The sequence below is a fragment of the Perognathus longimembris genome, chromosome 8, assembly GCF_023159225.1.
Source record: "Perognathus longimembris pacificus isolate PPM17 chromosome 8, ASM2315922v1, whole genome shotgun sequence".
Lineage (NCBI taxonomy): Eukaryota > Metazoa > Chordata > Mammalia > Rodentia > Heteromyidae > Perognathus > Perognathus longimembris.
Window position 1 is genome coordinate 46,292,950 of NC_063168.1, and position 24,662 is coordinate 46,317,611.

Genomic DNA, 24,662 nt, shown 5'->3' on the forward strand with positions numbered 1-24,662 from the left:
GAAAAAGTAATAAATAGTCTCAAGAAAAAAAAAAAAAAGGGAAGTGAGATAAAGTAGGGTGTGGGACAAAACAGGCAGAGACAAATGGAGAAATTGACACCTGAGTGGAAACCTGAAAAGGGTAAAAGAAATGAATGATGTCCACACAGTGGAAAACTCTAGGCAGAGAGGGCAGCAAAAGGACAAAAGCGAGGCCTGGGAATGTGGCTTAGTGGGAGAGTGCTTGCCTAGCATTCATGAAGCCCTGGGTTCCATTCCTCAGCACCACATAAACAAAAAGCCAGAAGTTGTGGCAGAATGGCAGTGGGGCTTTTACTCTGCCTGGGGTGGGGGTGGGGCAACTGGAGGATTCTGGGCTCAGAGTAAGCTAACAGCTAGTGTTTTAAAACTCACTCCGGCCAGGCACCAGTGGCTCACATCTGTAATCCTAGCTACTTAGGAGGCTGAGATCTGAGATGAAAATTGAAAGCAAAGCTAGGCAGTAAAGTCCTTGACACTTTTATCTCCAGTTAACCATTAAAGAGAGAAGTGAAGCTGTGGCTCAAGTTATAGAGGGCCAGTATTGAGTGAAAAGGCTGAAGGACAGTACTGAGGCCCTTGTTGGGACATGTTTTAGGATCCTTGGCAACCCAGATGGACTTGAGTAAAGAGCTAAATGGTCATACCTAGTGCTGGGAGGAAATCAAGGCTAGAGGGAGACATTTGAGAATCTAGTAGGAGACCCATTGGAGTCATGAGACTAATAGCAGTTCCTTAGGCTGGGGAGTGGGTGATCCCTGGGGCCCTATGGGAGGTGGAAAGATGGCCGAGAGGGGAGAACCTAGAGAGAGTGCTCAAGGAAGCAAGTGAAGAAAGTTACCAGGAGGGACAGAGTTCAGTGACAAGTCCTCAACTAGCCTGTGGGAGCCTGTGTTTGATCCCTACACTGAATCAAATGCTACTACCAGCCTACAACTAGGATTATATTGTGTTGGAACTACTTTATCCCCTAAGGCTGCATGATATATATGAACATCTCTAGATATTTTAGTATGAATGGTTAACAGCGTCAGAGAGTTTGTTCTAAACAGTGCAGTACCTTTGTATTTATTTCTTTTAAGTACATTCCTAAACATTGTTTCAGTTGTAAACGGACAAGGTGTGTATGTATGTACTTAGAGGTACAAAGTGAAGTGCTATCTACACTGTGTGAAATGGTTAAATCAAGTCAGTGGGCACTGTTCAACACGTCAAATACTTGGGTTTTCAGTAGTGAGAACATTTGGAATTTACTTGCAATAGTTTTAACATACAGAAAACACTAACTACACATACCTTGCTATGAAATAGATCTCAAAAACTTCTCTCTCTTGCTTAACTGAAACTTTGTGGTCAAATTTGTATCAGAACAATTTTCTTAGGCTACATTCCAAAGCAGGAGTTGTATGATTGATCAACATTGTGTGTGTGATTTTAAGGCCTTGACATCTTGTTGAGAGTGCTTTTATTTTACTACCAGCAACATAGCATAGTGTCTATTTGCCTGTGTCCAGGCAAAGTGGGGATAGTTCATTTTCTGTTCTCTTGGCCACTGTATTTATGGAAATTGAACTTATAATTGACACCAAATGAGTCTCAACATTTCTGTAGTCTAGAATCTACAGTCTGGCTATAACTATGCTCCACCACTTTTACTGCAGAGCCTTGAGCTAGTTCCTGGTATCACCAAGCCATCATTTTTTCCTCCTTCCTCAGGCCTGCCTCAATGGAGCAATGCAAAGATTAAATGAGATAATACACAGAAAACGCTTAGCACAGTGCCAGCCATATGTAACTACACAGTATTAACTGCTACTGTTACTTTACATTTATTTTTAAATTCTGCAAGAGTTCCATTACCTCTTTTGCTAGTTTCTGTCCTTGTTCCACACATATAGGTTTTTCTTTCATATCATTCAGTCTTGCTAAAGTTTTAGGGTCATCTCGGAGGTCAATCTAATTAAGAAAGGTTAATAATGTCCCGTAATATTACAAGTCTTTAAAGAGAAATAAGAGCATTTAATCCCACATACAAAGAAAAGAATCCCACATACAAACAAAAAACTTAATTTGTAAAGTTAATAATATAATTGCTTTTGGTACTGTTTTCTCCAAAAATACGGTAGAATTAATTAACTGGAAATGATTAAACACTTATTTGCTAACCACAGAACCATTTAGAACAACCTCCCTGAGAAACACTGTACAGTGTATTTTTCAATGGGCAAAAGCAAAGCGGACATACCTGAGTTCCTATTAATAGAAAGGGTACATTTGGTGCGTACTCCTTAAGTTCAGGTACCCATTCCTCTTTCACATTTTGAAATGAGGCTGGATTTACCACAGAAAAGCATATGAGGAAGACATCAGTCATTGGGTAAGATAAAGGCCTCAGACGATCATAGTCTTCCTGCAGAACAAAAGGGAATCCCATTATTTACATGTCTATAGCCAATAATAACATGCATATGAGGTCACGTGGTCACAGGCCAGCTCAGGAGCATCTTGAGTTCAACAAATGGAATGTCAGCCCTCCTCATAAAAGTAGGGAGAGACATCAGAAAGTCCACATGATTTTTTGCTGTTCTTTTCAAAATTCTAAACACCACTGGGCAAAAATCTGAAAACTAAGAAAACAGCAGGGTGTGGTATAATCCTTCAGGAGGCTGAAGCAGTAAGATCAAAAGTTCAATGCCAGCCTGTTTTATTTATTTTTTGCCAGCACTGGGGCTTGGGACTTAGGGCTTGAGCACTCACTGTCCCTGGCTTCTTTTGGCTCAAGGATAGCACTCTACCTCCTGAGCCACAATACCATTTCTTTTTATGTGTTGCTGAGGAACCAAACCCAGGGCTTCGTGCATGCTAGGCAAGCACTCTACTGCTAAGCCACATTCCCAGCTCCAAGACTCTGTTTTAAAACAAACAAAAACCCCAGAAAATACATGGTGATTACTAAAAGCTATCACTGGAAACCTTTGAAACTAAAGGCACTACAAAGAACAGAGTTGAACTAGATCTAAATACTAGACTCTGTAATAAGATATTGAACATTTACTATATGTCAAGCACTGACAATATGTTTTTAGGAATTACTAAATCCTTACAGTCCTAAGGAGTGTACTTGTATGATCCAAGTCCCCTTTGTATCTGTTTTCCTTTTGGATAATCAGAGACACAGAGGCAGATAACTTACGTAAGGTCAGGCAGCCATAAATAAGGAACTTGGGTTCAAACCTGAGCTGTTAATGCCACAGCCTCACTAAGACCTGTGAGTTTTGCTTTCGATTTCTACAATTTCCTTTATTATATTTGTGTGTGTTTGTATGTGTGTGTGTGTGTGTGTATTTAAAGATAGAAATCTAAGTGTGAATGTATCAACCACACTTCTTTCCCCAACTTGTATTTTCTTTTCCAAATATTTTCCTGAGTGTTCTCCCAGCTTTTGTCTGTGTACACACCCACAACTCTGTGAATTCATCTGGATGCAGAGGAGACCACACGGAGCATGCTCTTCAACATCTTTCTCATGCCATCTGTCTTGGGGATGCCTCCACATCAGACTATGTTAGGCTACCATAGTTTAAACTGTGGTTTCACAGCTGTCCCGATGGGTGTATTTAGTCTTGTTTTGCATGGAATATTTATGGGACACCAAATTCTGCTTTTTAAAATTCCGATGAAGGAACCAAGTCAGCATTCCATTTTTGTTATGGCTAGACTCTAAGACATTTTCAGGGAAACTGATTTTAGCTTTGGCCACCTCCTCTCTTAAATGACCCATTTCGCAGCAACAACAGCACACATGTGGAGCTAAGCGAATATTAAAAATAGCTTCCACTCAGTTTCTACAGTACCATTTCCCTTGTGGGTCAATTTTCCCTTCATATCATCTCTGATATTTTTCTTAGTACACTTTCAACTCAAGCATGCAAATGTCTCTTGATATTCATGGAGGGCAGGGTTGGACTCCCCAGTAATACCAAAATCTATACATGCTCAAAGGCTCATATAAAATGGTGTTGTATTTACATATTATCGCCATACCTCCTCCTATAGACAGGAGGAGCTCTGCACATGCTCACTCAGTATGAATCCTAAAAACATTTCAATGCAAGGGAGGTTGAATCTGCATGCATGGAATCTGCAGATACAAATGCTTGTTGTATTAATGCCTCAAACCCAACTCTGCAGGCAAACCCTTGTATTTTACAATGATGCTTTCCAAGGGATATTGGGGCCAAGTTGATGAAGCGTTCTTAGGAGGAAAGAGAAATGCCATCTCCAGTCTTCTATACCTTTTATTTTTAGAAATGGAGGCTTTTAGTTAGTTTCCATCAAAGCTGTGCCCTGGTTTAGAAATTAGTAGTGAGAAAGTCAACTAGAATGGGTGTGGGTCATTTTATACCCTGCCTAGTTACTACTAGAGGGCTATTTTAAAATACAATGTAAGTAATCTAATCAATAAATGGGCAAATATGGACACTTCAAAAGAAGTACAAATAAGAAATTCATATATTTTAAAATGATCAACATTTGTCACCAGAAGGAAAATGCAAATCAACACTGAGATTGCTTCTCCTTCTAGTCACAATGACCATCATCAAGAAAAAAAAAAAAATGCAAGTGCAGATTGCGGGGGGGGGGGGGGGGGGAGTGAGAGGGGTGAGGGGGGGAGTGAGAGGGGTGAGGTGGGGTCAGGGAAGCTCTATTGGTAGAAAGACAAACTAGTGTAGACATTACAGCAATCAGTATGGAGGTTCCTTTAAAAACATAAAATTAGCATATGAGCCAGCTATACCTTGCCACTTCTGGAATCAATGCCAACGTACACTAGAGAGCTCTGTACTCCATGCTTTCTGCTGCACTACTTACAATAGCCAGGAAAGGGAAGCATCATAAGTGCCCTTCCATGGGTGAATGGATAAAGATATGTCAGATATGCACACAGTAGAGTATATTCAGCCAAAGAAAGAAGGAAAATGGATGGAATTGGAGGTCATAGTGTTAAGTGAAATAAACCAGACAAACAAATATAATCTTTTTTCTCATACATGGAAGCTAGAATTTTTAAAAAATGACTTGAAAGAAGCAGAGGAATTACTAGGGAAGGAATGCAAAAGAGAGTAGTTAAACAGTATATATAACCAAAGCATAACATAGGCATGTATGGAAAGTCACAGTGAAATCTATTAATATGTACAATCAAAAGGAAGTAGTAATTACAATGTTAAAAACAGGTTCATTTGGTGTGCACAAGTGACTAAGAAACTGGATTCACTCTCAGCATCCTATGGAGCTTTTCTAGGCTTCAGAGCAAACCTGCACATGCACAGTGGAGGTGTTCTCATTAAAAATCAGTCATCGGGCTGGGGATATAGCCTAGTGGCAAGAGTGCCTGCCTCGGATACACGAGACCCTAGGTTCGATTCCCCAGCACCACATATACAGAAAACGGCCAGAAGCGGCACTGTGGCTCAAGTGGCAGAGTGCTAGCCTTGAGCAGGAAGAAGCCAGGGACAGTGCTCAGGCCCTGAGTCCAAGGCCCAGGACTGGCAAAAAAAAAAAAAAAAAAAAAAAAATCAGTCATCATACTTAGATTTCCAATTTTCACAGAAACAAAAATGGGGATACTATCCCCTAGGATTCAGAGGAATAAATGAAATCATGTAATTGAAGCACTCAGCATTGCACTTGGCACATGAAAGAACTCGCCCTGAACTTTCACATAAACTCTTTGTCCTGTGGGAAGCCGACTCTGCTTCCTCTGCAATCCACGCAAAGTCCCAGGAGCGCCATGCATTCCTGGCTTTGGCTCTTCTTCCAGAGACAAAAAGGAGAAGAAACTCTTACTGGGAAGTAACATTGTCTGAGGTCTCTTGAGGGCAGTGTAATTTTTGGATTAACAAAAAGAGGATAAAATATTATTACTGCACTAATTAGTCATTTTGAAACTCAATAACTGTAGACATTTAAAACATCAAAGGAAGATTTATATTATTCAAGGATACCAAGTTAGATGTTTTAATGAATATTTTTCCTCAAGTCCTTCTCATCAGTGAAATAGAATTGTACACACTTTTTCTAGAGGATTATGAAAAGAAATCTAAAGGTACAGAATCCAAAGTTCTCTAGAAATACTAATATTAACCCAAATGTTCCACAGTACATAAGTCTGTTATAAAGGTCCCTTTCTTAAACACAGTGAACCAGGCCTGACTTCCTTCAATGGTGGAGATGTGGGTACAATGGAAGGCAATTAGATTAGCCATGTCTAGGCATTTGTTAAATTACAGATTTTGATAGAATAATTAAATGTGAAGAAGTAGGTGGGCTTGGGGGGGCTTTTTGTTGTTGTTTTTGTTGTTCTTTTTATTTTGTTTGGCTGGTCCTGGGGCTTCAATGCTGATCCTGGGCACTGTCCCTGAACTTCTTTGTGCTCAAGGCTAGTGTTCTACCACTCGAGCCACTTCCAGCTTTTTCTGAGTAGTTTATTGGAGATAAAAAGTCTCACGGACTTTCCTGCTTGGGCTGGCTTTGAACTGCACACTGCAATCCTCATATCTCAGCCTCTGGAGTAGCTAGGATTATAGGCATGAGCCACTGCTGCCTTGCAGAACTAGTTTTTTGGGGGGAAGGTTTGTTTGTTTTACAGCCCCTGGAATTTTATTTTCTTTTAATTTATTGTAAAGGTGATGAGCAGGGGGTTTACAGTTACATAAGTAAGGTAATGAGTACATTTCTTTTTAAACACTGTTACCTTCTCCCTCATTTTCTCCTGCTTACCCCTCCTGTCTCCCCTCCATACTGTCAAGTTCATTTCCAACAAAGTGTTTAGTGAGTATCTTTGTTGCATTAGTTCATCCTTTGTCCTCCAGTTTCTGTGATTCCCTTTCCCTTCCATGGATCAGATAACCTTATATACAAGACAATGGGTACAGAAAACTAAAACAGACAGAAAAAAAAAAAGAAATAAGCTGTTTTAAAAGCAAGTGTGTTCAGAACTCTTTGGAAAGAAATGTTCCTTTTTAAGTCTAAACTACCTAAAATGAACTCCTTCTGGCTATCACCTCTGGCTAAATACCTGACAGTTATTATAAGAATGAGACCTTTCTGCTTTCATCCAGCCTAAGTAATTAGAAGGCTAATAATAGATAGCAAATTAAAAGGAAATAAATTATCCCCTGTGCATACTGTAGCCAGCATCATATAAAATTGTTAATACCCACAGCACCACATCCCGAGAGTGAGCTTAATGTGAAATACTGGATTTGAGAATATAAACGAGTGGAAATACCTAGAACCCTTCAACTCAAGTTTTATATTTTAAATCTGACATCACAAAGAAAGTTAAATGTCTTTAAATGCCCTACTGTTAAAAGACCACTTAGCAAAATAAGTTCTCCCAGCGAACTCTCTAGTGTCCTCCTAATTAACACACCAATTATACATTTGAGTTCTCATTTAAAAAGCAGGTATTTAAACATTTAACTGGAACACTCTCAGGAACAGAGAAAAATGTACTAGAGACCCAATATCAAAACCTTGAAAAAATGGTGAGTTTTGTCAGCAGTGTTCTTAACTGGATAAATAGCTAGCCAGATGTATCAGTTTTTAAAACTGTGTTCTGACTTGTGGGAGGGGACTGGAGGGAAAAACTGGGAGAGAGTGAGGGAAGAGGTGACACTATTTAAAAACAAATGGGCTATGTACCTGACTTACATAACTGTACATCACCTTTATAATAACAATAAAAAATAGAATAAAAACAAACAAATGTGCTATGGTAGTTTAGTGATTAGGTCCTCCACTGTTGCCCAGACACGATGATAATCATAGTCCTTAAAAATATCACACTCTTGCCACCTGGCAAGAATCACAGACAAGAGGCCAAAGAAATCCTTCCTGAGAGGAAACACAAAAGGTGCTCAAGAGCACCAGAGAAACAGCAATGGTCATCCACCAGACACCCCTTTCCACACATGGCTCAGGCCACGGGGCCCGTGAGCCTACCTCCTTCTGCACCATTCTTGCCCTCTTCAAGTGGACCTGGGTGTTCCCTTCTAATGTACTTTGTCTAAAACACATTTTGAATTGGACATCTACTTTAAATACATATCCAAAATATATACTTTATGTAAACCCATTCACACTGAACAAGCAGCCTCTGCCAGCTGTTCTGCCATCACATGACCACTGAAAGTCACCAACAAAGATCTATTGCAATCATACAGAGTGGAATATACAAGGATACAAAATGAAGGCACAGTTGTATTCTTAAGAGCTTGTTGAGTAGGAAATTCAAGCCAGAAATGGAAAAGGACAGTCATAAGCAACAATGGGAGAGGGAAAAGCAGAAGCTACAGCAGGTGAATAGATAAATGCTTAATCCAAGAAACACTACTAAATACCTACTAGGTATAGAAAGGTGCTATATTCACCTGTGAAATGAAGCCAGGGCAAGATATGGCCAAGTGGCAAGAGTGCTTGCCTGTTATACATGAAGCCCTGGGTTTGATTCCCTAGCACCACATATATAGAAAATGGCCAGAAGTGGTGTTGTGGCTCAAGTGGCAGAGTGCTAGCCTCAAGCAAAAAGAAGCCAGGGACAGTGCTCAGGCACTGAGTCCAAGGCCCAGGACTGGCAAAAAAATAAATAAATAAAATAAAATGCAAACCCTTGAATTCCAACCCAGTACCACAGAGGAGGGGGAGAAAAAAAGAAAGCAATGAACAACAATGCCCACAAGGTGTCTGTGTGCCTCATGAACACAAAGTCATAGCTCTAAAGAGAAGAAGACACCAAGGAGGAAGAACGTGGGTAGGGAGGGAGATACACTGAAATGTGTAACAGGCTTTGATCTTAGAAGTTCATGGTAAAAGAGACAAGATGTGTGCAAACACATTCTGTTAGAATGTGATATACACAAAACCTGATCATTAGGGGACACTAAGAAAATACATTTTGGAAGAGGCATTTAAGGTTTGAATACACACAACCAAATAGCCTTGGAGCCTTGTCTTCTCTATAAAATACACAACATCAGTGATAAATGCTTTCATCAGAGAATCCTGTAAGCATATATGACATTGCCAGATGACCCAGGAGGTGTCTTGGATTTAAAAAGAAAAATTAACCATTTATCAACATCTACCTGTGTCCCTCTGTATCAACCTAGAATGAGAGAAAGGTGGGCCTCTAGCTGCCAAGTCAAAAACAGGTGCTGATCACTTTCATGATCTAGAAAATGTCTGACACAACTCAGGAGAATGCCCAAACAACTGGAGACTTGCTGGATAATGAAGTGGCGACTCTGTCACAGCGAAGGCCATGGTGGTCATCTCCACCTGAAACATCTGTTTCTAATGACAAGCCCAAAATAGGCATTGGGCATGGCTATGGAAACACTCCAAGGCTCAGAGGGTGCCACACTGAAGCCAAGAAGACACAAGGATTAAAGTTAGGACCTGAGGATAAAAAGTTTTTAATCATGTCTAACTTATCTCTAGACTAACTCTCAGTAGTAGCTTCTGAAACTTCGTTTTCTTTTTTTTTTTTTCTCAAATTTTTATTATCAAACTGACGTACAGAGAGGTTACAGTATCATACGTTGGGCATTGGATACATTTCTTGTACTGTTTGTTGCCTTGTCCCTCATGCCCCCCTTCCTCCCCCCCTTTCCCTCCCCCCCCCAGGTGTTCAGTTCACTTACACCAAACAGTTTTGCAAGTATTGCTTTTGTAGTTATTTCTCTTTTTTTACCCTGTGTCTCTCGAATTTGGTATTCCCTTTGAATTTCCTACTTCCAATACCAGTAAACACGGTTTCCAATATACTCAGATAAGATTACAGAGATAGTGTAGGTACAAACATAGGAAGGTGATACAAAACATTATCAATAATAGAAACTACACATACACATAGGACGTTGAAAGTAGTTACAACTGTGATATATCACTTGTTTCCATAACATGGAGTTCATTTCAATTAGCATCATCTTATGTGTTTCTAAGGGTATAGCTATTGGGCCTTGTGATGTTCTGCTATGACTTGCCTAAACCTGTACTAATTATTCCCAATAAGGGAGGCCATAGAGTCCATGTTTCTTTGGGTCTGGCTTACTTCACTTAGTATAACTTTTTCCAAGTCCTTCCATTTCCTTACAAATGGAACAATGTCATTCTTTCTGATAGAGGCATAAAATTCCATTGTGTAAATGTACCACATTTTCCTGATCCATTCATCTATGGAGGGGCATCTGGGTTGGTTCCAGCTTCTCGCTATGACAAATTGTGCTGCGATGAACATTGTTGTGCTGGTGGCATTACTGTGATTTTGTTTGTGGGCTTTTGGATAGATACCCAACAGTGGGGCTGCTGGGTCATACGGGAGTTCTATATTGAGCCTTCTGAGGAATCTCCATACTGCTTGCCAGAGTGGCTGAACCAGTTTACATTCCCACCAACAATGAAGTAGGGTTCCCTTTTGGGCACATCCCCTCCAACAATTGTTATTGTTAGTTTTCTTGATATATGACATTCTTGCTGGGGTGAGATGGAATCTCAATGTTGTTTTGATTTGCATTTCCTTTATGGCCAGTGATGTAGAGCATTTTTTCATATGTCTATTGGCCATTCTCATTTCCTCATCAGAGAAGTTTCTTTGTAAGTCTTTAGCCCACTTGATGAGGGGGCTATTGGTTCTTTGCAGTTTTGTTTTGGAAGAAGGTAATTTTTTTAGTTCTGCATATATTTTAGAGATGAGGCCTTTGTCTGTTGAATGTCCGGTAAAGATCTTCTCCCAGTCTGTGGGCTTTCTGTTTATCTTGAGAGCTATGTCCTTTGCCGTGCAGAAGCTCTGGAGTTTGATGCAGTCCCATTTGTCCAACCTTTCTTTGATTTGTAGCCTTTCAGGGTCTTTGTTAAGGAAGTTCTGTCCTGTGCCAAGGAGCCCAAGTGTGAAACTTCGTTTTCTTTGTGTAGTCATTTTTCCACTTTTGACTTCATTTTTTAAATTAATTTTATGATATGAAAGTATCACTTCTTGCCCTCTTAAAATCAGCTCTCTGGCTGGGGTGTGGCTCATGGTAGTGCACTTATGTTGCACGTGTAAGTCCCTGGGTTTGATCCCAGCACTGCAAACAATAATCACAAGAACAACTCTCCTCTGCTTCTCAGAGGAGCGGTTGAGTGTGGAGTCCCTCTGCATTCAATGTGGATAAATTTGGTTCAGAGCTTATCAGTGACGACTTTACCGAATTTGCCTACTACCTCCCATCACCTCCTACGACTGCCGGACTAAAGAACATTTGGAAAGGCAATTTTGTTTAAGTGCTATACGTTTGTAAGAAGTAACTTTTTCAAAAAGTTTTCACATGTTTGGCCTCTTCACAATGTTCATTTCAGTTGTGAAATAGTATTTGTAGAGCTGGGAATATGGCCTAGTGGCAAGAGTGCTTGCCTTGTATACATGAAGGCCTGGGTTCGATTCCCCAGCACCACATATATAGAAAACGGCCAGAAGTGGTGCTGTGGCTCAAGTGGCAGAGTGCTAGCCTTGAGCAAAAAGAAGCCAGGGACAGTGCTCAGGCCCTGAGTCCAAGGCCCAGTACTGGCAAAAAACAAAAACCCAAGAAATCTTATTTGTAGGTTACAGGTTTAATTGGCTCTTAGTGAAATAATTCTTGAACTTGAAAGTTTAGTTTAGTTTTGAATTTTCACACACTGTCACTTTCATATGACTTTTAATACATTGGTCTCCCCATTAATTTACCAATTATTTAGGAGTTAGGGAGCGATTGTGGGCTTTTCCCATTGCTCCTTCTTTTGGGTTGCCTGACGCAAAGCTTCTGTTTAGGGGAGCCTGAGAAAAAGGAGGGAAGGTGACCTGGTGAGGCAGAAAGAACCAGCAGAGAGAACCACCCTAGCCGTGACCTTACCTTGTCTTCTGGGACCAGCACTTCCTCAACTCTAGAAACGAGACAGAACTAGCAGATTGCCACGTCTCAGGCTTTGTACCCGTGAGCAGCCCTAGTAACAGATTTCATGTGGGAGGAGGCTTAAATTCCTAGATAAAACTCAAGTCTTAGAATTCCGTTTTATCCAAGACAAGAATGCCCACTCTCCCCACTTCTGTTCAACATAGTGCTGGAATCCCTAGCCATAGCAATAAGGCAAGAGGAGGACATCAAAGGGATCCACATCGGCAAGGAAGAAATCAAGTTATCCCTATTCGCAGACGACATGATCTTATATCTGAAGGACCCAAAAAACTCAGTACCCAAACTCCTACACCTAATAAACCAGTTTGGCAAAGTAGCAGGATACAAAATCAATCCACAAAAGTCAGCAGCTTTCTGTACACCAGCAATATACAAACAGAAAAGGAAATTATGGAAACAATTCCATTTACAGTAGCCAAAAAAAGAATAAAGTACCTAGGGATCAACTTAACCAAGGACATGACAGACCTATTTAATGAAAACTACAAAAATCTAATAAGGGAAATCAAAGAAGACACAAGGAGATGGAAAGACCTCCCATGCTCATGGGTAGGCAGAATCAATATAGTGAAAATGGCCATATTACCCAAATTGTTATACAAATTCAATGCAATACCTATCAAAATCCCAGCCACATTCTTCACTGAAATAGAGAAACCAATCCATAAATTCATATGGAACAGCAAAAAACCTAGAATAGCCAAAGCAATTCTAGGCAAAAAAAGCAGTGCAGGAGGTATCACAATACCAGACTTGAAGCTCTACTACAAGGCCATCATAACAAAAACAGCATGGTATTGGTATAAAAACAGATCGGAAGACCAATGGATTAGAATTGAAGACCCAGAAATAAAACCGCACTCTTACAGCCAACTGATATTCGACAAAGGAGCTAAAGACATACAATGGAATAAACATAGCCTCTTCAACTACTGGTGCTGGGAGAACTGGGCAGCCATATGCAGAAAACTCAAAGTAGACCCAAGCCTATCACCATGCACCAAGATCAACTCAAAATGGATCAAGGACCTCAATATCAGACCTGAATCCTTGAAACTACTGAAGGACAGAGTAGGAAAGACGCTAGAACTTATAGGCACAGGAAGGAACTTCCTGAATAGAGTCCCAGGGGCACAACAAATAGGGGAAAGACTCGACAAATGGGACTACTACAAATTAAAAAGTTTCTGCACAGCTAAGGACATAGCCACCAAAATAGAAAGACAGCCAACGATATGGGAAAGGATATTTACCAGCACAGCAACAGACAAAGGCCTGATATCTGTCGTCTACAGAGAACTCAAAAAACTAAGCCCCTCCAAGCCCAATAAACCTATTAGGAAATGGGCAAAAGAGCTAAAGAGAGACTTCACAAGAGAAGATATAAAAATGGCAAAGAAACACATGAGGAAATGCTCAACATCCCTGGTAGTAAAGGAAATGCAAATAAAAACAACCCTGAGATACCACCTCACCCCAGTTAGAATGGCCTATACTCTGAACTCAGGAAACAACAAATGCTGGAGGGGGTGCGGGGAAAGAGGAACCCTTCTCCATTGTTGGTGGGAGTGCAAATTAGTACAACCACTTTGGAGAACAGTATGGAGGTTTCTCAAAAAGCTCAATATAGACCTACCCTATGACCCCGCCATACCACTCCTAGGCATCTATCCTAAACAGCAAACCCCAAGATATCAAAAAGACATTTGTACCTCCATGTTTATCGCGGCACAATTCACAATAGCCAAAATATGGAAACAACCCAGATGCCCCTCCACAGACAAATGGATCCAAAAAATATGGTACTTATACACAATGGAATACTACATAGCGATTAGGAATGGTGAAATATTGTTATTAGCAGGGAAATGGTCAGAACTCGAACAAATAATGTTGAGCGAGACAAGCCTAGAACACAGAAAACAAAGGGGCATGATCTCCCTGATATATGACTGTTAACAAAGGGAGACGGAGAGACAGTAGAGACCAAGTCTGTGAATACTGTATATGTTCTTGATACATTGTATATTGTATATATGTCTACCTGACCTAGAGAAGGGATAGAAAAACAGGACGTAAGATATCACAAGAAATGTACACACTGCCCTACTATGTAACTGTACCCTTTTTGCACAACACCTTGTAAAAAAATGTGTTCAATTAATAAACAAATAAAAAAATCCAAAAAAAAAGAATTCCGTTTTATCTAAGCTGACCTCCAAGGCAGACAATCAAGGCGTGGCTAAAAATGGCCCTCAGGCAAGCCTCCCTTCCCCGTCAGTGAAGGGAGAGTAAATATAGCATACACGTGTTGAGAGAAAAGAGTCGGTCAAGTGCTTTGAGCTTTCCTAGCAGACAAGCCCAGCTTGCCAAAAAAAGACAAGCCACAGCTTTACCACCAGTGCTATTTCTTTTGTGCATGGTGAGGTGACTCCCTGGTTGTGGAGTATTTAGAGCTGAAATTCTACATTGTTGGAGCTATAATTACAGGTCTTATTCATGAAAACAGAGGTCAGCTGGTCTCAGGCACGCAGAGAGAAGGTAAATGTCTGGTCATACTTTCACAGCGTCTCTTCTTTCCTAACCCGATGGCATAGGTTTCATGTGGATGCAGTAGTCATTCATTCATTCATTCAGCAAGTATCTGGCAGTGAGACAGTGAGTATGGTATATTCACTAGGAAAAAGTAGGCACTGAATTTCCCTTCTGGGGTTCTATATAGAACCAGGGAGTGGACAAGCAGCTCTCAGCTAGACACATACAACACTGGGAGACCTGCTGGCAATGAGAGGTGCTTTGCATTATAAAAATGAATGGGGGCGCTGTACTCACAGCTTGGGGGTGTGAGCCAGTTGTACACACCTGCCTATTGAAAACCAGTCCTGGGCTAGGCATGACTGCTGTGTACTGCTAGGCATTCATGAAAAAACCCTTTTATAATTTTACAACTCTAAATGACTTGGTTGAATATATGAGCACCTTTCATTTTCTTAGGATGATTTTAATGAATTTTCTGGGGATGTAATCTCAACTCAAATTGAAGGACAGAGATTGTATTTTGTTCAAAACATTTCAGGAGCTTCTTACCATCAAGAGTGTCACACACTGCTGGCAATATTGCTTTTGGTATCTGAACTTCTAACATACAACTATGCTAGTCAGCATTGTGGCTGTTGCATGCATGGGAATTCTACCTACAGGTACAGGGATTTCTGGAATATTAAAAAGCTCTTAGGAACTTAACACTAAAATATTTTCCTAGCACTCTGCCTTTATTTTTCCTTCATATTACTACTAGACATTGGAATGCTTTAAAATTATGTCTTGAAGCCAGTGGGGCTAGTGGCTCACAGTTGTAATCCTAGCTACTCAGGAGGCTGAGATCTGAGGATTATAGCTCAAAGCCAGCCCAAGAAGAAAAACCCATGAGATTCTTACCTTCAATTAACTAGCAAAAAGCCAGAAGTGGACTGGCTCAAATGACAGAGTGCTAGCCTTGAACAAAAAAAGCCAAGTGAGAGTACAAAGCTCTATCCTCAAACCCCAGTATAAACAAATAAATAAATGTGTTTAGGGAGGTAGTATTACCCATAGATTTCAATTGAGGATAAGTAAAAGAGGAATGCTTGTTATAGAAAGATGGGATGAGTCTGACATAACTGAGATGCTGAGTCAGATCAAGTTTGGACAAAATGAAGATTTAGGGACAGGCAATATGAAGGAAAAGAGCCAGGCACAGAGAGAAGGACTAATTGAGGAGCCCAGCTTTGAATGGGACAGTCAACAAAGACCTCCAACCTGAGACCCGAGAGAGGGTGAAGAGGAAAGGCAGAGGACAGCATGTGCAGATAGCTCAGGCTGAAAGGCCCGGAGAGACCTTGGGAAAGGCCTGTGTGGCAGGAGGGCTGGGGACGAAGGCAGCCTGCAGCATCAGAGTCTTAGTGACGTCCTAGAACATCATTAAAAGATGAAGCAAGAGAACCACACAGTTTGACTTTTTTTTTTTAACAAAAGACTGTCTTAAGCTGCTTTGAGCTAGACAAACAGAAATACAAGAAATGCCAATAACTCAGAAGATTGTAGATTCAGGCTGAGGTGATGTGTGCACATAGAGCAAAGGAATAATCCAGTTTCTGGTCTTTGCAGCTGAGTGAACGGTGCTGTTGACAGAGCAATACTGAGCAATTCTGTGTACTGCTGAGCAATAGTGATGGTAGGAAGTACATAAGCGAGAAACCTTGAGGCCAAGGCTGGCCAATTTTAAGCTTGAGTTCTCTAAGTTCCAGATCCAGCTCTTTATGCCTCTTTCTGACTGAATGACGGTATCTCAGACATTTCTGAACTAAACTTGTATCTCCTCAAATCTGCAACTTCTGTTTGCATCTTAGTAAAAGGTATCACCATCCTATCAGAAACTTGGACCCCTTCGCATTAACCTCAAGTGCTCCCCAAGAATCAACTTGGAGAACAACTACACATATCTAACTAGACAAATGTCCAGAAAGCCTGTTCCTTTCCCTCTCCACAATTCCTTACCTGAGTGGCTCCTTTCATCTTCCAGGCTTTAGTCTAAAAATCATACTGTATCCAACAGATCCCAGATGAAACTCCAACTGAAATCAAGCACTCTATGCTCTATACATCCATGTACTGTGGAAGTACAAAAGGGCTTCTCCATCTGTTTCTGGCACCAACATTAGTCTCCCTCCCCTCACCCCACCCCCATGGTCCTGGAGCTTGAACTCAGGGCCTGGGTGCCGTCCCTGAGCCTCTATGTGCTAAGGCTAACACTCTACCACTTTGAGCCACAGTGCCACTTCCATCTTTTTCTGAGTAGTTTATTCTGAGTAGAGATAAGAGTCTCACAAACTTTCCTGCCTGGGCTGGCTTTGAATCACAATCCTCAGATCTCAGCCTCCTAAATAGGGTTATAGGCATGACCAGCAGCGTCTCCTTTTTATCTGCATCCTCCACAGGTTTCTCTAAGGGCAGGGGACTAGTCTTGAAAGCCAGGTGTATAGAATCTACTCACTAAACTCTTACTGAATGGAGAAAGGTAGAGTGTGGGAAGGTGAAGTAAAAAAGATAAGCTACAACCAGGTCACGGCGGTTTGCATTGTGCTGGCCTGCATCCTTCAGCCAGTTACTGAGCTGAAGAAAGTGGATCAGGTGTCTGAATTCTCTGGTGATGGGCTAATTTCTCAGATTGTCGCTACCACTTTCAGCAAGGAATTAAATTGGCTCCTATGATCAGGCCTATTTTTCTGGGCACACCAATAGATCCAACTCACCTGCATGAATGATACACACTCTCACAGATCAGTCTGACAGCCTCATACTGAGGTGTCTGCAGCATTTTAGTTCCTGCTGCTATCCCTTCCCCACTCTCAGATTCTTTTTCATTGTCTTGACATTTATTTTACTTCAGTGTGGAGGACATTGTTGACGGTTTATCCAGCATCCTTCTTCCACCCAGCCACAATGGGCCTGGGGGACCCTGATTACACATTTGGCTATAGAAGGTCCAAGGCCGGGGCTGGGAATACGGCCTAGTGGCAAGAGCGTTTGCCTTGTATACATGAAGCCTTGGGTTTGATTCCCCAGCACCACATATATAGAAGAGGGCCAGAAGTGGCAGGGTGCTAGCCTTGAGCAAAAAGAAGCCAGGCCCTGAGTCCAAGCCCAGGACTGGCAAAAAAAAGTAAATAAATAAATAAGTAAATAAAAAGAAGGTCCAAGGCTGGATTAAGCCTTTCATCTCTGCCCTTCCCACAGGCATTGGCTGTTGGGAGGACAAGTGATCTACATTGTCCAATCAGAATGAAACATGGCAGGTCTAAGGCAGCTCCTGCCTCCCATTGCTGTTGCTCTCCTCTCTCCTTTCCCCTCCTTTTCTCTCCCACCCCCCTCTGTATGTAAAGATTTCTACTACAGATCCAATCTCTGCAGCTCATGGAGAGTGCTCGGGATACCTTCTATGTGGGTCAATGCTATGAGCTCTGTGGTCACAGACACCCCCATACACACTTACTCCAGTGTATATATGGGACAGGTAAGACCTAGCTCGGCTCCTGCCATATAAATACCAAGCTGACACACCCACATCTCCCTGCCCATCCCCCACTCCAGGCCTCCTTGACTTTCAACACTTAGGCTACAGACTAACTCTCTAATTGACAAATATACTTGCACATGTCCTTTTAGCACACTATAAATGTCCTTTTAATGCATTAAGAAGACAAGCAGACAAGCAGTAAAGAGAAGCCCCTAGAAACTGCAAATAGCTAACCCTCCTTATCCCTTAGTTCTACATCCACACATTCAACAAAATGTGGTTAGAAAGTCATGTACAAAAAAAAAGGTTCTGAACACTACAGACTTTATTCCCTAAATAACAACTATTACCCAGCATTTACATAGTGTTAGGTTTTGCAAGTAATCTGCAGATAATCTGAAGTATATGGGAGAATGTGTGTAGGTTATATGCAAATACGTCGTGTTTTATATAAGAGGCTTGAACACTCACATATCTCAGTATATGAGGCGGTTCTAGAACCAGTCTCGCCCCCTTCCTCCTGAAGATACTGAGAGATGACTACACCCTGATTAAGCTTGAAACAGTGCTTTTTCTCCAGGTCCAGAGAGGCAGCCAAACTGCATGGGGGAGTTAAAGGATGACTAACAAGCCCGTTTGGAATCCAAAGATGTGAACCACACTGCACTGGGCAAACAAACACAGTTTAATCTGCCATCTGAGGACGAGGAAGGCACTCCCTGGGCAGGCAAAGTCAGGACGACCTAACACTGCTCACAGATATGCTTGCATGGAACAGACCCCTTAAAATACACACCATTTCTGTTAAGGTGACAAAAACATTTGGAGCTAGATAGCGGTGGTGGTTGTATAATGCTATGAATGCACTAAATGCCCCTGGATTGTATACTTCCAAGTGGTTAAACATATGTTTTGTGAATTCGAGCTCAACATATATATACATGTACACGCTCAAAAGTGTGCAGAGGCATGACCCTGCAGGTACCCTCCCACACATCTGCACACACTCACACTCACCTAGACTTGTGTGAAGGAAAGAACTACCTTGCAGGAAGTCCCTGGAGCCCAACACACACACACACCCTCCAGAAATCACACACTTCCACATTGTAGAGCACAGCCCCAGGCCACGCCCCTCCCCCTGCCTGTTCTGAATGACTTCCTTTATCTCCTCCTCTCCGGCACTGGCCTTTCTATAATATGGGTAGCGCCTATGGAGTGCTGCATCCCCAGATAAGAAATTTCATTGCGTCACTCTAGCCTATTCAGCATCACAGCCCTGGAAGACTCCTGGGTTCCCACTTTCACAGGAACCCCAACTATTCCACTAGGCCTTCATCATTCCTGGAGATAGCACAGCTTCTACTTACTGATGAGGAAACTAAGAAGCCTACCACTTGTCCAAAGTGACATGAATAGTTTAGGCAGAAGTACTGTTTAATACAGCTCATTAAACAGCCAGTTTAACCAGGCAGTGAGTGTACCATAGTTGAAGACACAGACCTTGCAAACCACTGAGTCAGATGTTAATAGTGTGGTCTTGGGTGCATTATTTACCTTTCCTTTTTCCTTTATATGGACTACTAGCAGGTTCTCTCATTAAGCAGAAGGGAAGACTAAATGAGCGCAGGTCTGAAAGTCACTTAGCACAAGGTGATGACTAATGTCAGACCAGGTATATTTATTCTCCAATTAATTTCAGATTTGGGGCAGTCAAGTAAAGAGGAGAAAATGAGGACTGCAGGTAAAATTGACTTTTTGGGAAAACATGCATGGAGAAACTGTGCTAGGTTAAGTAAGTACATATGTGTATATGGCTTCCTACGAAACAGCTAAACCAATACACCTGAAAAATATGCTCAGAGCTGGTTACAGGGGCTCAACCCTGAAATCCTAGGTGCTTGGGAGGCAGAGATTGGAGGATCACCGTTCAAGGCCAGCCCAGATATGAAAATTCACAAGACTCCAACCATCTCAATGTATGGCTGGGTATGCACATGTTAGTCCAGCTATGAGGGAAGTTTAATGGCTGGAGGCAGTGGCAGGTGCCTGTCATCCCCATGACATGGAGAAGCACAAATAGGAGGTTCATAGCTCAGGCTAGCCGGGCCACAAAGCAAGATCTCACCTCAAAAAAACCAAAAAGGGACTAGAGACACAAGTCAAGTGGCAGAGTACATGTTCTGCAAGCTTGAGGCTTGGAGTTCAAATTGTAGTACTGCCAGAAAGAAATGCTTGGAAGACACTTGAGTTCCCAAACATCCTCCCAGTCCAAGAGCTAGGTGTCCCATGGTAAAGAATGTGGCTAGGCAGACATATGACATTGACCAAAACAAACCACAAGCTGGTGAAAAAATGAAAATGACAAGCCAGGAAAACAGAAACAACCAAATGACTTGGTTAGAAAAATAGCAGATAGGCCTGACATGGTAGTTCACGCTTATAATCTGCTACTCAGCAGGTTGAGATCTGAAGATCAAGGTTCAAAGCCAGCCTGAGCTGGCTGAGTCTTTGAAACTTTTACTAGCAAAAGGCCAGAGGTGAAGCTGTGGCTCAAGTAGTAAAGCACTAGCCTTGAATGAAAAAGCTAAGGACAATACCTAGGCCCTGAGTTCAAGCCCCAGTACCATCAGAGAGAGAGAAAGAGGGAAAGAGAGAGAGAGAGTACATAGATAAACTGCTTTCACATGCTTTTTTATTTTCTGTCCTTTCTGTGTATTCTCATAAAAACCCTTGGGGGCAATGTTAGGATAGCCATCTCTCTTCCCAGGGCAACAACAAAGTCCAGGCATTTGGTGAAACTGTTCCTGGAATAGCTTGGCCTGTAGGGTGGACCAAAGTTCTAGATTCCAGCCCATGCGATGGCCTAATGACACAGGATCAGCTCTGGACCCACCCTGTGTTACTCACTCTTTTGAGTCTCCTTGGAGCAGACAGTCCATCACTGGAGTTTGAGTTTTGTGCTGCCTGGAAAACCAGACGCTAGACAGAGCCACTGGCTTACGAGCAATCTGGCAAGATCCAGGCAGTGGAGAAAAATCGGTGGATTTGGCCTGCTCTATGACCTAGTATTACCTCCACATGTGTATCCATGAACAAGTCTTTTTCAGTGTCTCTAAGCCCATTTTCTCATCCATTGGGGGGGGGAGGGGGGAAGCAGAGGGAGCAGCAGAAATACTGCTCATCTCATAAGGTCATTGTTACAATTAAATGATATAAACAGGTCCAAAAAAGGCCTCAAATGCTGGCACAGAGTGATGGCAAGAAGAAAAGGTACTATATACTTGGGCTTCCCAGGACAACCTGTCATGGACAAATTACCTGAATTGCCTCTGTTATACAGCACTCATCTTTGCAGCTGTCACTGCCCTCTGTGCCCTTCAGAAAGTTTGAACTATTTACCCTGGTATGCAAGCCAGCCATGGCTGGTACTAAGTTCCTCTGCCAACCTTAGCTTCAATAGCCTACCTGACACCCTCCACTCTTGCCAAAAAGACACAAGTTGTCCCTCATGCTCCCCTTCCCACTCAGATGGTACACTTTTCCCTGCACTTTTCTCTCAGCCTGGTCTCATCAGTGTCCCCTCCCAAGCCCAATCCCCACATCCATGCAATCTCTTGTCTAGGAACCTGTCCAGACCTGCTCTGCCTTCAAAGAAGCAAGTACTCATTCCTGTCTACCAGTGTCCCCGACAATTCAGCAGAGTTATGCATATGTGGGGAGGAGGATTGCGTAACCACTGGCTATAAAATTACATTTTAAGTATTGAACGAATGGAATCAAACAATATGGTTATTAGTCTTCTGTAATATAGATTACATCAAGGAGTCTCTGGTACTTGAAACTACCTCAGCTTAATCAAAGTGATTAAAATGCAAACAAAGAAAGCTATGATCTAATACAGTGTGGGCCTGTTGAAAAAAATATGTGAATACCTAAGTCATTGTCTACACAGATCCTACACAGAGTTTAGTCAACTTGGGGACTTGTATAATTGGAATATATACTATGCAAATCCAGGACCCAGAGGAAATAAGATTTTTTCCCAAGATATGCAGCTACTTTTGCTTCAATTGAAGCCTGAACCGAAGAGGCTTCTTACAAACTCATTTTCCTCAGCATCTTGAGGAAAAGAGAAGCCACCACTGTAACTATATTCTTCATATTTACGCTTCTAATTATAAAGTGGGGAAGACTTGAGTTAAATCCCAGCTGACTAACCACATACATATTTATCTCTGATCTCTAAAGCCCTTTAATAGTACAGTAATTTTTGAAAAGGCATAAAGCCACCAGAACAAAACAAATAAGAAAGGAGACTAGGGCTACAAAATTTTAGAAGCTAGAAGGCAAAATAAAAACAAAATCAAGTGATCTGAATCTGGTCACCGGGGCTGGGGATATGGCCTAGTGGCAAGAGTGCTTGCCTCGTATACATGAAGCCCGGGGTTCGATTCCCCAGCACCACATATACAGAAAACGGCCATAAGTGGCACTGTGGCTCAAGTGGCAGAGTGCTAGCCTTGAGCAAGAAGAAGCCAGGGACATTGCTCAGGCCCTGAGTCCAAGGCCCAGGACTGGCAAAAAAAACACACACACACACACAAAAAAAAACCAAAAAACTGAATCTGGTCACCAGCTATTGGGCCTAAAAAGAGGGGCGGTCAAGGCAAAACTCTGTCCCCTATCAGCAGGCCCCCAGGGCCTGAAGCTACAAGGACTGGACCAACATGTTCTTCTGGCTGCAGGACAAAGGTGAAAACACAAACAAGAGGCAGACTGAAAGCCTGTTTATAAAGCAGTTTAATCTCAGATTCCCTTCTCCATAGTGGTAAACTCCCCAGCTTGGCAAAAGGCAGAAGAGATTTATTCTCAGAAAGGGCAGAACAAAGGGTGCTAGGATGGGGGGGACACAGACAAGCCAGAGTACCGCTGACAACTGTCTTCAGGACACTGGCAGTCCAATATGAGCCTTTCAGGCAGGAGACTTCTATGAGGACTATGACACTGGCCCAAAGAGAAAGACTAGTCTATTGGCCTTATAGGTAATGGAAAGGTGTAGGAGATCATGGTACAATGCCTCCCAACTGGAGATGGGAAAGAACAAGTGGCATTGTCTCAAGGGAACATTTGGCAATGTCTAGAGACATTTTTGATGATCACAGATGAGAAGGATGGCTAGTGGCATCTAGTGAGTAGCAACATATTCTATAGTGCACAAGACAGTCCCCCCGCACCCCGACACTAAAGAAAAGCCTACCCCAAACTATCATCAGTGGTGAGTTGAGAAACCAAATGAATAGAAAGACCAGTGTCAACCAACCCCAGGCACACATGTCTCTTATACACATAGATGTCATTCTTGTAAATCTGAGGAAATCTCAGTAAATGCCTAACTACCCATCATAAAAGGCAGAAATACGCAGGGAGACAACTTTGAAAAAGTCACAAGACAAGGTTCATTCAAAATATCCTTACAAGAAGATACCTTTGAAAAAAACATGGACATTGGACTTACTAGATTTTAATTATCTGAATTCAGTCATTCCACAACATATATAGTGCTCTTCCTTTATCTCCAAGGAATCTATATCAACACTCTCAGGAGACACGTGGAACTGTTCATAGTACCGACTCCTCTTTATATAGTATACATACATCTCTATGATAAAGTTTAATTTATAAATCAGGGTACATCAAGAGATTAACAATAACTAATATTAAAGTAGACTATTACACTGTATTATTTTTAAAGACTTCAAAGGATTACCATAAATATCCTTAGAGAAATCACAGAAGATGCTCCATCCCAAACCAAACCAAGAGGCTACTGAAAGAAATAACCAGAGAACAAGACATTAAAAACAGAATCAGTCTTTTCTTTTTTTTTTATGGTACTAAGGTTTTGAACTTAGTGCCTAATACATGCTAGACAAGTATTCTACTACTTAAGCAATGCCTCCAGCCCTTTTTGTTTTATTTCTTTTTCAGATAGGGTCTCTTATTTTATGTAGGGGCAGACATGGACTGCAATCCCTCTCAAGTAGCTGGGATTAAAGACCTGAGCCATCACCTTAGGCCTGTTTTTGAGATAGGATCTCACTAACATTTTTTTCCAGAGATGGCCTGGAACCACAATCTGTCTATCTCTGCCTCTAAAGCATCTGAGATTATAGGCAGACTTGCTTGAAAAGAGGGAGAAAGAGAAAGTGTGTAAGAGTGAGAGTGTGTGTGTATCTTTAACTCATATTTCCTATATGGGGAGCAAGAAATATTTCTGTTTTTCTGTATCTCCCTAGTTTATATTGTTATACTATAATAAATCCTTTCTAAAACTTAAGAAATAGAGAGAAAGAGAGAGAGAAGGAAGGAAGGAACAAAGAGAGAAAGTCAAAATTGACGATATCTTAAAACAGAGCATGAGAACAGATACAAAGAGAATAAAAGTGTAAGAAAAATAGAAAGCCATTCCAAGAACTCAAGCCTTTAAATCTAGGGTAACAGAAGTGAAGTAACAGGAAATGAAGAAATCAAAGAAATAAAGCAGGAACATTTCCCAGAACCAAAAGACACGGGTTTCTATTTTGCAA

At 41.6% G+C, this 24,662-nt stretch overlaps 1 protein-coding gene across 1 annotated transcript in view; it reads right to left on the reverse strand.

Annotated features, from left to right (window-relative positions):
• Rhoq (ras homolog family member Q) overlaps positions 1 to 24,662 on the reverse strand; it is a 41,489-nt gene that overhangs the window by 3,875 nt on the left and 12,952 nt on the right. Inside the window, exons 3-4 of the mRNA XM_048352994.1 lie at positions 2,264 to 2,428; positions 1,879 to 1,974 (exon numbers count right to left, since the gene is read on the reverse strand). Of these exons, the coding sequence (XP_048208951.1) occupies positions 1,879 to 1,974; positions 2,264 to 2,428 (261 nt within the window). The remainder of the gene's footprint in view (positions 1 to 1,878; positions 1,975 to 2,263; positions 2,429 to 24,662) is intronic.